The sequence below is a fragment of the Diadema antillarum genome, unplaced genomic scaffold, assembly GCF_040938485.1.
Source record: "Diadema antillarum isolate AM-2024a unplaced genomic scaffold, OU_Dant_1.0 seq00000550_RagTag, whole genome shotgun sequence".
NCBI classification, from domain to species: domain Eukaryota; kingdom Metazoa; phylum Echinodermata; class Echinoidea; order Diadematoida; family Diadematidae; genus Diadema; species Diadema antillarum.
The window spans coordinates 1845723-1858616 of record NW_027271495.1 but is presented as its reverse complement, the minus strand read 5'-3'; the positions used below and the strand labels follow the sequence as shown (position 1 = coordinate 1858616).

Here is a 12894-nt window from a genome sequence, read left to right as displayed (position 1 = left end):
TTCATAACAAACGTATCATTACTATCACTTGAAAGAAGAGCGACAAGGAAGTAAAACAAACTAGGTAGAGACAACAAAATACCCGATTCGTCAATCCGGCTCGTACATCACGCTGTCTCGAAGTGATGTTAACTTTCGCCTATGCCAAGGAGTTATAACAAACATCGCCCTCAGTGGACAAGCATCTTTGGGATGTTATCGATCATTCCACTGTACACGTGTGCGTCTCGTTCAACAGAAATGTATATTTTCAGCAGCTAAACATGTTCATCAGGGAATTGCCGTTATTGAAAACGCGTCCTCTTTCCATTCTCCCTCTCCCAGTATAATCGCATGAGGGCGTAAGTGCACATTAAAAGCGGAAGATAATGCCCGGGGATAATGCACGAAAGCAGAAAAGTTTGTGGTGGTGACTATCAAGCATGTGTGTTATATTGATGTGTGTGTGTGGGGGGGGGGGGTCTAAGGATTAAAATGAAAGGAAATTAGCTCCTCTCTTCGTGTCTATCTTTTCTGCTTATTTCCTTGCCTTCATTTTGTCTCGTCTTCCTCAAATATCCTTTACCTCGTTCGCTCCCGTACTATACTTTCGTCACACTGTGATTTCCTTTTTTGCCAAAAGTAATTTATGGACCTGTTGAGCTAGTAGTGATTCCCCTCTCCTTTTGCCATTGATTGAATATCTAATATTCAAAATATATGTTCAATATATATATGTTCCTGCTGGAAATGGGAAAAAATAAATGAATAAAAATGAAAATAATGTTCTGTGTCTTATGGAGCTAGTTCCATGATTTTCTCATCTTCGTCATACATTTAGGCCTACTGCATGTACTACCCTCTTTTCCGTCTATCACTTATTTCTTCCCAATTATTCTTCTCTTCTCGACTCCATATCAGTTAATAACTTTAACCGTATACGGCGTCGCTATTCACGGTGCAAAAACGAATGACTGTAATCATGGCCCAGCTTGATTCGTCGTTGTCCGCGTGTCCCGTCCCCATGCCGTTCATCGCGAGACGGTTTACTGTCTTCACTTTGGTTTCGTGTTCTTGTCAATTGTTTCCACGTGTCCATGATGTGGTAGTTATGAGCCCATCCCAGAGGTCCAGGATCATCAAGTCGTGCTGTTTTTGCCCGCTCTGTGCACACTTCTGAGCGATGTTTTCTTTCCCTCCTGTAACTCGTGCCTTTCCCCCCGCCACGGACCCGTCGTCCAGCCTGCATTCCTAAGATGTGAAATTGCAGCACCTTCATATTCTACAAGGACAATGTACCACTTATCGGCGTGTTGCACGGAAGTGAAATATCCCATAGAATAATATCCCTAAAGAGTGTATTACATAACGAAAGCCGAGCGACGTGATAAACACAAATTTATGTTATGCTGATATTTTAGCATCCGTTTCATATCGTAAGGCTTCATACACAATAATAAAGGTACCTTTCTGTGTCTGATATGATTATAGGGACGTACCCGGAAGCCTACTTGTTATCAGAACTTCACAAGACTTACCGGACAAAATTGAAGGTTAATATGGGAGGTCGCAAACTTCAGGGAATCTGACATATACCACCCAAAAAGGAAATCATAATTTTCCCCTTTCCTGTGTAGAAATTTTGTATTAAAAAATGAAGCCAGGACACACACATGGCGCGAACGCAATGCTCTCGGGCTTTGGACTTTTATTGGGCCCTAAGCAAACAACACAATATGATGTCAGCTAGCCAGGGAAAAGGGGGAGGTTTGAGGAAATTGAACCACTCTTCTGTGTTCTTACCCTTAACGCCCCAGGGTTATGGGCAGGATGTACAAACACCTCCCGCTGCTACCACCACAAAACCGTTTGCTAACAAGATTCAATATTTTCGTATGCCCTTCCTCCCATATTCGTCCACTCGCCGTCGAATATTAACAGCCGATACAGCGAGAGGTTAACGCGTGATAATCATTGACAGATCGGCGACTTTTCTTGACCGAAGCGAATGAAAAAGAGAGAGAGAAAGAGGGGAGAGAGAGAGAGAGAAAAAAAACAATACCGATAATCCGATATATCTCGAAAACGTGGGCAAGGCTTATTACCAGATCTACAGCTGTCAAAATCTGATAATGATTAAGAAAAATGATGTTCCAAACTATATTGCTGCTCGCTTACCAGTGATCATGTAGCTCACCAGTGACCTGACATCTTTTTAGAAAGTTCCTTTCTTCAGATAGGGAATATCATATGGTCTAGTACAAAATAGAATAGAATAACAAAACAAAACAAAACAAAACAAAACAAAACAAAACAAAACAAAACAAAACAAAACTCTCCGTAGAGAGGTGGGGCACATTCGTGACATTATTTTAGCTGCAAGCGATGTTGTGTGTGTGTATGCATGTGTGTCTCTGGGCGTACGTATAACATTATGTTTGTTGAACGAAATGTTAGCGCAGGATCCAATGCAAGCATGCATGTGTAAACTTCCACTGACTAATTTGATTCAGGAGATACGATCTGCAATGAGACAGAAAACGCGCCCTGTTCATCATCCAGTTTACTGTTTACTTCCACGAGGCTACAGACGAGATGACGAACCGTGGTCCGTGTCCGTGACCTCGGCCTTTCGTCACCCCTGGCTCACTGCATCAGTCATCTCTGTCTGACAACATCACTCCGGAGAGATGGAGCGCGTGCTCATTGAGGAGCCGGAGAAGAAAAAGGGGGAGAAGGGGGAGCGAAGGGGGCGGTAGAGGGGTAAATGGTTTGGGTGTGACGCAACTGCTACTCTGGAAGAGAATTTCTCGAATTTTGCGTCTTCTTTCGATGACACAGATTTCATCCCGTGTCTCGACGATCGTGAAATTCTATGTGTGTCAATGCCTACCGTGGGATTTCCAAGTCACTCATCGAAAAAAGAAACCTCGGATAACCTGGTCACAGGGACTGGAACAAATTCGAGTTTTCCGATAGCAGGATAAAGTGGAATCCCTTGAAGTTCAAAGGTCAATGCTGAACAAAAACAGTGCCCTCATATCATGGAGGTGGGATTGAGTGATCCCTGTGAAGATGTTGCTGTGCAGGTAGAAGTGTAAATTTACAGTCTGACAGTCATGCGATTCTGTCATCATTTCACACCATTTCGCTCTTTATTTTCTCTTAGGAATAGTGTGACGTGATTTTGGATTTACGTTCTCCTTTATCTGTATTACCTGGTTCTTGTGTATCCCCTTGGGCGTTTTGAAGCCGTATCCCAATTTTCTCAGAAATTCATATCTTAGGATTTTCCTGATTCCCATGAAGATACGAGCCAGGATGGTCGTAATAACAAAGTTCCACTGTAAAGGGGGAAAACGACGACGACAACAAGAACACCACCAACAACAGCAATTCCCATCAGAGTCTGAGACCAGTGTCCGCCATACAGGTCATGTTTGCATTGATTTGGCCGGTGATATTCAATCATTAAATGAACTTTATCTGAAGGGACAAGGCTGAGTGGTAGCAGTTATTCTATCATGTTTATAGGTCTGATTCATGGGAAATGTCAGAAGTAAACGGATAAAGAGCAGCTTATACACCGAGTTAATAATACATTGCAACTGATCATGTGATAATCACTAATAGAATATTCCCAAGCATGCATGAAATATTGACAAGTTCTGTTTCTCTTCTATTCATATTTGTCAAATTCCACGTCATGACTTCGGAAGCCACAGACATTAATTGATTTTACATTTTTATATCTGGACCTTTAAAAGACACATTAATCCACCAATTTAGCAGTGCCTCATGGAGTATCAACACACGTACCATGTCGATGGATGTTGTTAAAACTCTCTTCAGTAGTAAAACGTTTGTTTGAACTAAGCCCCCGATAGATTTGCTTACATCATTGCTCATCAATTAACCATGACAACATTGCCATAATACTTATTTCCTGCATGATAGGAAATATAAAATTAGGAACCTACATAGTAATGATTCGTAAGCAGAAATAATGCCGGGTTCATTATATGTTCAAATGTGGTACATACCAAGGGCTTTTCCTGACAACCAGGAAATTTGTTTCGGTTTGTTTGAGGCTTTCCCGACAAATCAACATCTAATTCACACAGAGTTCATTAAGAGTACATAGAAATGCCTTACGTAATGTGCAGGTAGATGGAACAGCGTGTTTCTATGTTCTTAAAGGAAAAAAACAATATGCATGATATTTGAATTCACTCATTATCTATCCTACTGACACGCTAGCTACATACACTCATGTCACACGGCTGTGCATTTTGTATGAACCATCCTGTGGCCTTTACACATTGGACATGTAGGATGGTACTTTGGACGCGCAGTGGGTATTAACATATTTGGAATGCCTCAGATTACTCCTACCCATTATTACTCGTCTGTACCATCGCTTGTTTCCCCAATACCCCCTTTCTGACGATGAAGTGATATTGGCTGTAGGAGTGACAGACAAGCCATGTCACACATTTTCGCCCGTTCGATCATGCCCTATTATTTCTCATTCTGTGTTGTCTTCAAATAAAGCCCCACTGATCCCTGCTCTGATCTAGTTTCTACCCCTATGGACGCGGCGCGAGTTGTCAGGGGATGGTGCGTGAGGTGCTCCCATTGGAATGGGGGCAGGGAGCGGCGTATCGAATGAACAGTTGTTGTAATGAATACGTCGGCTGAAGTATCAGGTGGTAGCTTCCGCTTGTCAGTCAACATGGTCACTTTGACGAAACAAATCGTCACGAGTAGTAAAGGGTCAGTCCTATTCCCCATCTGACTCCCTGTGGACATGATGGAGAATTCAGTAACTCCTACCACCAGTAGTGTAGAATGAGTCCTTCACCTTTCTTGGTGTTCCGAAGTTCTCGTAACAGTCACTCAAGTACTGAACTGTTATCACGCTTATAAGTACTTTCGTAGAAACAAGCTATCCTCTTTGAAGTGTAGGGCATACACTTCCAAGTCATGAGTAGGTGCCTACTTGTACTTTCATGAGTATCCGACTACGTGACTCTTTTCGTCCTTAACCGAACATTTCGTAGAGCAAACGGCTTTTCATTGAAACTACTCGGAACGAGATAATCAAAACGTGAAAGCAACAAGCTCTTCCCATATGATTGATATCACGGAAGAATTACAAGACATATCAATGTCGTTATGCAATATATTTCCTTGCTTGAAATTGACATGATAATCCGAGTAATCTTATTTCTGTCGACATCCTTCATTGTAACCCATGTTGCAGAATGAACATAATGGTATGTTATAGGCCTACATTAATATCTTTGCATGTTTTTTCTCCCATTTCAAACTTTCTTTCATCATTCTATCTTTTCCTCGTCGTGCAGGATGGCGACCATGGAGTTCGTGGTCATCGTGCTCGGTGAACTGCGGGGGCGGATTCCAGCATCGGCGAAGACTGTGCGATCGCGATGTGCCGAACGCGTGCGAGGGAGAGGCTCGGCAGAAGCGGAAATGCAACGAATTCGAATGCGGAGGTACTTCACTTTCTTTTTATTCTTGCGGACACCAAAAATTGCAACTAACAACAATCAAACAAATGAATATAATGTTACAGCCCCATTCTTATTAGTGAAAAAGTCCAATCCTATTGACTCTAATGAATAAGTCAGACTCAAACAAGAAGAACCTCCTTTAATGTTAAACTTTCATTTAAATCTAACCAAAAATTTAAACTTGTCCAGTGGATATAATTGCGCCTGACTTTCGATTTTCGTGTTTTTTTATCTTATTTTTATTTTTTTGGTTTTGTTTTCACAAAGCAGCAATACTGGGAAGATCATACCAGCAAATTCTAAGAAGTGACATTGTCATCACACATAAGTTTTTGACCAATTTGCACATTAAAATCTCAACCAATTTCCTTGCCGGTACGGGTTATTGTTAAATGATATGTACCGTTTTTTTCTTGAGTTATTATTATTTTTTAAATCATATTTATGTGTGTGTGTTTGTGTGTGAGCACGTGTGTGTGTTTATATAGGTGTGCATATGTGTATATACATATTTTTTGTGTATGTCACGTAAATTAAGAACCCCGACACATTTCTTCTAATTTTTGTAAACCATAAAGATCATCTACACATTATGTATTACTGACGCACGTGTGTCTTTTGAACCTGTGTGTGTAACAAGAAATATCATAATTTTATAAGACAGGTGATAATGAGCATTAGAACCCCCAAAATGTCTTTCATTCCTATAGTTTATTATTAAATATCACTATTACTATTGTTGCTTTTTTTTCCAAGGGGGAATTCGGTGAGGGTTGGGGATATGCATTCACACATTATTGATCTATCATTCATGGTGTCAGTGGGGATAGCGTAGCTAGGGCCTATATAAGTGTATTTTTACCAGTCGAAAGACATCTTCTTCCAATCCGGAAGCCGTAGTAAAAGATAAAGCAGCTATTTCATTATCGGATCGGTTAAAACTTCGATTGCTTTCTGCTGATACGGCACTTAGCGAGCACTTGGCCGTACGTGAAGAAATGCTCAAGTTGGATTGCAGTCACTGATGTAAACAATCAAAAATCTTGAAAAAAAAGAGATTATCTTTCCATTACACTTATCATCTTGATGAAATATTCCACATGAACACACTCGCACACGCACACACACACACATCCACACACTGTCACACTGGCTGTACGATTATACGCACGCCTCACGAAGACTGGGCACATTATCATTGTATCAATATATTGGGTATCTGTTTTATCACACCAGAAGCAGTAATTTCTCGTTCATAGTGATTTTATAATATACAATTAATGGAGATTGAAAACAACATGTTTAGCTCTTACTCGAGTCAGGGAACCTATAGATCAAAGTACACTCTGCCTTCCTCTACCAGTAAATACACTTTGATGTTGTTTTTCTTTTCTTATACACATTACTCTTTGTAACTAACCAATGCGGAGAACCTCGAGATGGAAATCTTCTTCCTTTTTATAGGTTGTCCTTAGCCATTGGTTGCTGATTGTGCCATTGTGTGAAATGTATACTCTTAAGATTATGTCACAATTATTATTGTTTAGTGTTCCTGGAAGCAAAGGAAGAGGTATCTTGACATGATTTCATAGCATGATATAGCATAAAATAACGCAATATTAACGTTATTGAAGCACTTTTATAAGAACTAATGTAGGATCTAAACCCTATGTTCTTTAAGCGGACACAAATAGACAAAAATCAACAATTTTATTTTCAAAATGTAACGATTCTGCAGATTTCTCGTAACTTGATAGACTTGTAACCAGGCGTTTCTTGCTACCATCCTCTAATCCAGGAATTCCAGAGGTAATTTGCTGTCGAAAAAAAAAATCATGTTGTCCTCATTCAATTGGCAGTGGCGGATCTACAGGGGGGGTTTAGGGGGTTTAAACCCCCCTCTTGGGCTGCCAAGTAAAAAAAAAATAAGAACATACAAACAAACAGCAACTAATTAGTCAATTATTTGAAGACCAAAATCAACAATAAAGGCACTTTTCTTGCGTAAAAGCTGTCAATTTTAAAACTGAATATGCAAAATTTTCGCCCCTAGCGGGGCGAAAATTATAATACACTATCAATATACATTATCATATCTTTATACACTACTATTTACTTTATGAGTAAATTTAGTGTATAGATGGTAGCCTCGCGTCCTCGAGTGTGCCCCGTGAAACATACCTTTAGTAAAGCCTACTTTTTTTCTTTTCTTCTATGCTTTCTTGTAATACAAGAATAATTTTCATTGCTCAAACAATGCGATTACGTTTTAGCTTTTAATGAATACATTTCAGACGAATGGCAAAGTGAGAGTGGCTCGCTCGCTCTGTCCATACTTATAATAGAATGAATAGTTTGCATAATTTATGATCATAGTCCTTCGCGGGGATTTTTTTTTAAACTGTGTTTAGTTCCCTAGGAATTTGATTTAAATGCCCTAGAAACGCGACTTTTATACTCTGTTTTTACAAAAAGTCCCTATGCGTGGGACATGGGAAGAGGTATATCCCCCTCCCACACCCTCCCCCGCTCTGTCGCTTCGCTCTCGCCGCGGATCTCACACCGTCTCATGAAATAATGTTATACCCCCGTATAATCGGTTCGGTGTAAAAATGGCAGGGGTAAAAATGGCAGAGGTAAAAATGGCAGAGGTAAAAATGGCAGAGGTAAAAATGACAGGGGTAAAAATGGCAGGAGTAAAAATGGCAGGGGTAAAAATGGCAGGGGTAAAAATGGCAGAGGTAAAAATGGCAGAGGTAAAAATGGCAGAGGTAAAAATGGCAGAGGTAAAAATGACAGGGGTAAAAATGGCAGAGGTAAAAATGGCAGGAGTAAAATTGGCAGGGGTAAAAATGGCAGGGGTAAAAATGGCAGAGGTAAAAATGGCAGAGGTAAAAATGGCAGAGGTAAATATGGCAGGGGTAAAAATGGCATGGGTAAAAAGGGCAGAGGTAAAAATGGCAGAGGTAAAAATGGCAGAGGTAAAAATGGCAGAGGTAAAAACGGCAGAGGTAAAAATGGCAGAGGTAAAAATGGCAGCGGTAAAAATGGCAGAGGTAAATAATTATGTGGTAAAAATGTCAGAGGTAAAGTTGTCAGTGGTCGAAATGTCAGTGGTCAAAATGCTAGAGATAAAAAATGCCATTGATAAAAATTTAGTCGTTGAAATGCAAGAGGACGAGGTAAAAGTGACAGAGATTTTTTTCCTCCATGTTTCTGACACCTTTCTCGCAATACGCGCTTTTCGTGCCTTCTCCTGAAATAAAGCACGGGGGAGACCGGGGAGAAATGGGACACGGGGAAAAATATGGGACACTCATAACATGCCAGTCAACAATCCAATTATATCAGTAAAAAGATGAGCCTCGGTACACCTGAAAATGGACATATTAACCACTATACAGCTCTACATGTATCTTGTCGGTAAAATATCAAACTTACTTTAGATCTGGTAGGTCCTATACTATGTTAATAAGTATTTTAAAAAGTGTGCAAACTTCTGAAAATAAAATTGCTTGATAACAGACATGCAGCAATGAAAAATTGGTTACAGCTCGTTATTCCGAAGGTTCGTTATTCCGAAGGCTCTTTATTCCTAAGATTCTTCATTCCGAAGGTTCATTGTTCCGAATTTCATTTTCGGATTAACCAATCTTCGGAATAACGAACCTTCGGAATAACGCCACAAATTTTCGGATTAACGAAGCCTTTTTCATTTTCGGATTAACGAACCTCTGTATAGGTATACGGAATTTGCGTGTTTTGGATTAACGACCCTTCGGAATAACGAACCTTCGGAATAGCAAACCTTCGGAATAACGAACAGCACCCGAAAAATTTGCAGAGATCTTTTATTGTTTCTGTTACCACTGGGAGAAATTTAAAAGGGCAGTGTTACATTTCTCCCCGCGGCACATGTAAAGAGAGTCTTGCAGAGCTTCAGCGATCCCTGTGTAAATTGAATCGCGATCATAATATGGTAGTCAAAGGCGGTGATTTCAATCTACCTGGACTGGATTGGATTGGATTTTCTTACTGTTGTTGTATAACGAGGGAACAACGTCATTTTCGGTGGCTGAATCTACCAATCTTTAGCAACACACCATGTTGATAACATAATGGAATCTGACTTTGGAGCAACAGCTAAGTTTGAAAGGCATCAAACATTTACATTTTTTCGCCTGCGGATTCGTTCAACAATGATTGAAAGAAATCCCATGGCAAACGATCAGTTTTTACTCTCACTAGAACAGTTTATTGCTAAAGTTCGTCTCCAGTTTTAATAGGCATAAGTTTGTAAAGTGACCACAAAGTGTTCATTAAACTTCGAGATATTTGTTTTTGCGCCATGAGATACTTAAACAATGTAATAAAATATTTTGCAAGAGCTTATTTGTTTTTGCGCCATGTGATACTTGAACAATGTAATAAAATATTTTGCAAGAGCTTACTTATGTCTGCCGATACATTTGCTGTAGTTTGTCTTTTGCGTTTTGTATGTTTACTTCTACATCATGTCGTGAGCAGGCCTTGTGAGATAAATAGGCTCCTACGACACCTGAATGTGAGGAAATAATATTGAACAGGTGAAAAATTAGCGGTTTGCTTCGACTATGTCTCCTTCACTTCTTTACACTAAACAGTTCAAAAAATGAAAAGTAATGACAATATACTAGCCTGGACGTGAGCGGAATTCGTTTGTGTAAGAGTGTGTATGTGAGAGTATGTATATCTGCGTATATGTTTATACCAAAAGATGGTTCGTGTGTGTGTGTGTGTGTGTGTGTGTGTGTGATAACTTCATTGGGCGAAACAACGTAGGATTATACTGTTTAAGGGCTTTGCAGCATTGTTGGATCCCCCTAATAATGATAAATAATAATAATGATAATAATAATAATAATAATAATAATAATGAAAATAATAATAACAATAATACTGAATAATAAAAGTAATTTCCCATGGGCCTACTAGGCTCTTAGCTGGTTTATTATTTCTCTGCACACAGACAGATTACGCCACTGCACTTGAATCAAACTCAGAATAATGAGAGTGCTCTAATTTTTTTTAAACATAATTAAATCAATAATTCTTCAAATCTGCAATTTGGATTTGTTAATTCGATAAATACAGTTTGCTCTGACTAGGATATCATTCAAGACCTCTTCGTTAAGTTTATATCTGACGAAATCGCTCTCATTACTTCTGACATTTTACTTCTGCCATATTTACCTCTGCCATTTTTACCTCTGCCATTTTTACCTCTGCCATTTTTACGTCTGCCATTTTTACCTCTGCCATTTTTACCTCTGCCATTTCTACCCCTGCCATTTTTACCCCTGCCATTTTTACCCCTGCCATTTTTACCCCTGCCATTTTTACCCCTGCCATTTTTACCCCTGCCATTTTTACCTCTGCCATTTTTACCTCTGCCATTTTTACCTCTGCCATTTTTACCTCTGCCATTTTTACCCCTGCCATTTTTACCCCTGCCATTTTTACCTCTGCCATTTTTACCTCTGCCATTTTTACCCCTGCCATTTTTATTACCTCTGCCATTTTTACCTCTGCCATTTTTACCTCTGCCATTTTTACCTCTGCCATTTTTACCTCTGCCATTTTTACCTGGCACCGTATAATCATAGTCATTTGCAAATGATTCTATCCACTTTTTAATTTCCTAGAAATTTGCTTTTAAATGCTCTATAAACGCGACTTTTGTACTCCCCCTCCCCCCGCTCGGTCGCTTCGCTCCCTCGCCGAGGATCTCAAACCATCACGTCAATGTGCCCATCCCCGTCGAAATTTTGCCCCCCCCCCCCCAAACCAGACATGTTCCACCGCGCTTGGGGCGCGGGTGGGGCTGCACCACCCCCCCCCCCCAAAAAAAAAAATATATATATATATATATATACATTGTATATATGTTTGGCAAAAAAGAGAGAGAGAGAGAAAATAGAGCATGCATAGTAATTAATATGCTTAAAATTGCAAGCTGGCAATCCTAAAAATTGAAAATCTCCCTACTGTGGGAGGGGGGATACCCCCTCCCACACCCTCCCCCCCCCCCCCCACTCGCTTTGCTCTCACTCACTTTGCAATACCCAGCTCAACCCTTAAACCCCCTCCTTGGAAAAAAGCTAGATCCGCCCCTGATTGGCAACGCTGCGTTTTCTGGTAATCCTATTATTGGAGAAAGAATTAGACGCAACTGTAAAAGTCATTGAATCTTCACAGACTCAGAAAAAAAAAATGTCCGTCCCAACCCCAAGACAAACAAACAAAGAAGCAAAAAAAAGGAAAAAAATATATATAATTCATAAATTGAAAGAAGAAAACTTCTTAATAAGTTGCCAATTTGTGAATCATTTAGAGATTTGGATATTCAGACGCTTTTGAAAATTCTGCAATATTGTACAACAAACAATATTTGAACAACATAGACTCAATTGTCGTTGGGTTTATTTCTCAGAACACCTTGTGAAACACAAACAAATACAAATCGTAAAGGATACAGCGACAAACAGACCTGTAATTTCTGGAACTGAGTGGGTCAAAGGTTTTGTGTCGACTCTGATGAAGAAGCTGGTTGCAGTCACAGCCACTCACCCCTCGGGGATGTCTGTCAGTTGACAGCATATTTCCTCATTCATTTATTGAAATTTCACACCAATGGCACGATTTCTTTTTTCCTTTTTTTTTGAGGGGGGGGGGGGGTGGCTGGCCACAAAAATGTGGGTATATCTGTTGACAAAAATGGATCACCGTGAAAGTGAAAGATGTGAGTTTCACCGTCGCATGATCGCAACGGGTGGAAGGGGGAAAAGTGGTGAGTTAGGTGGCGTTGCAAGGGGGAGTTTAGAGTGAACTATGCTTGTATTTTGTTTGATTTACATGTGAGAGCATGCTTACATTTATACAGTAAAGGTTCAGTTTACCTTTGGGAGCAGTGATTTAAAATTTTTTCAAGACATCACATTTAATGCATTTATGTAGGTCTGTTGTATCACAAAACATCCTACCGTATAATATTTTTGCAATAAACCCTAAAATATCAGTATTTTTCTTAATAAACCATGACTGTAGACGGTTTAGTCTTGAAACATTTTCATTACAACTACTATTCACATTTTGTGTATCCAACAATACTTAGCGTCGATAATACGGATTCAAATTTTACAGTGGTTGTTTCTATCCCTATAACTCACATTTTAGAACTATTTCAAAGCACTAATGCTGGGTTTTTGTTTCATCTGCAAATGATAAGTAATGCGTTTAAACTTATGAAATCAACATCCAACGAAATCAAATGAAATCAAGTGCTATCAAAACAAATCAAATGTTAGATGTTTGTCACTTGAATGTCACAACTGTTGAA

The 12894-nt window shown here is 39.6% G+C and overlaps 1 protein-coding gene across 1 annotated transcript in view; it reads left to right on the top strand.

The window, feature by feature from the left end:
- Positions 1 to 12894, top strand: part of LOC139734888 (uncharacterized) — a 76795-nt gene that overhangs the window by 33965 nt on the left and 29936 nt on the right. The window contains exon 2 of the mRNA XM_071645670.1: positions 5349 to 5498. Within this exon, the coding sequence (XP_071501771.1) occupies positions 5349 to 5498 (150 nt within the window). The remainder of the gene's footprint in view (positions 1 to 5348; positions 5499 to 12894) is intronic.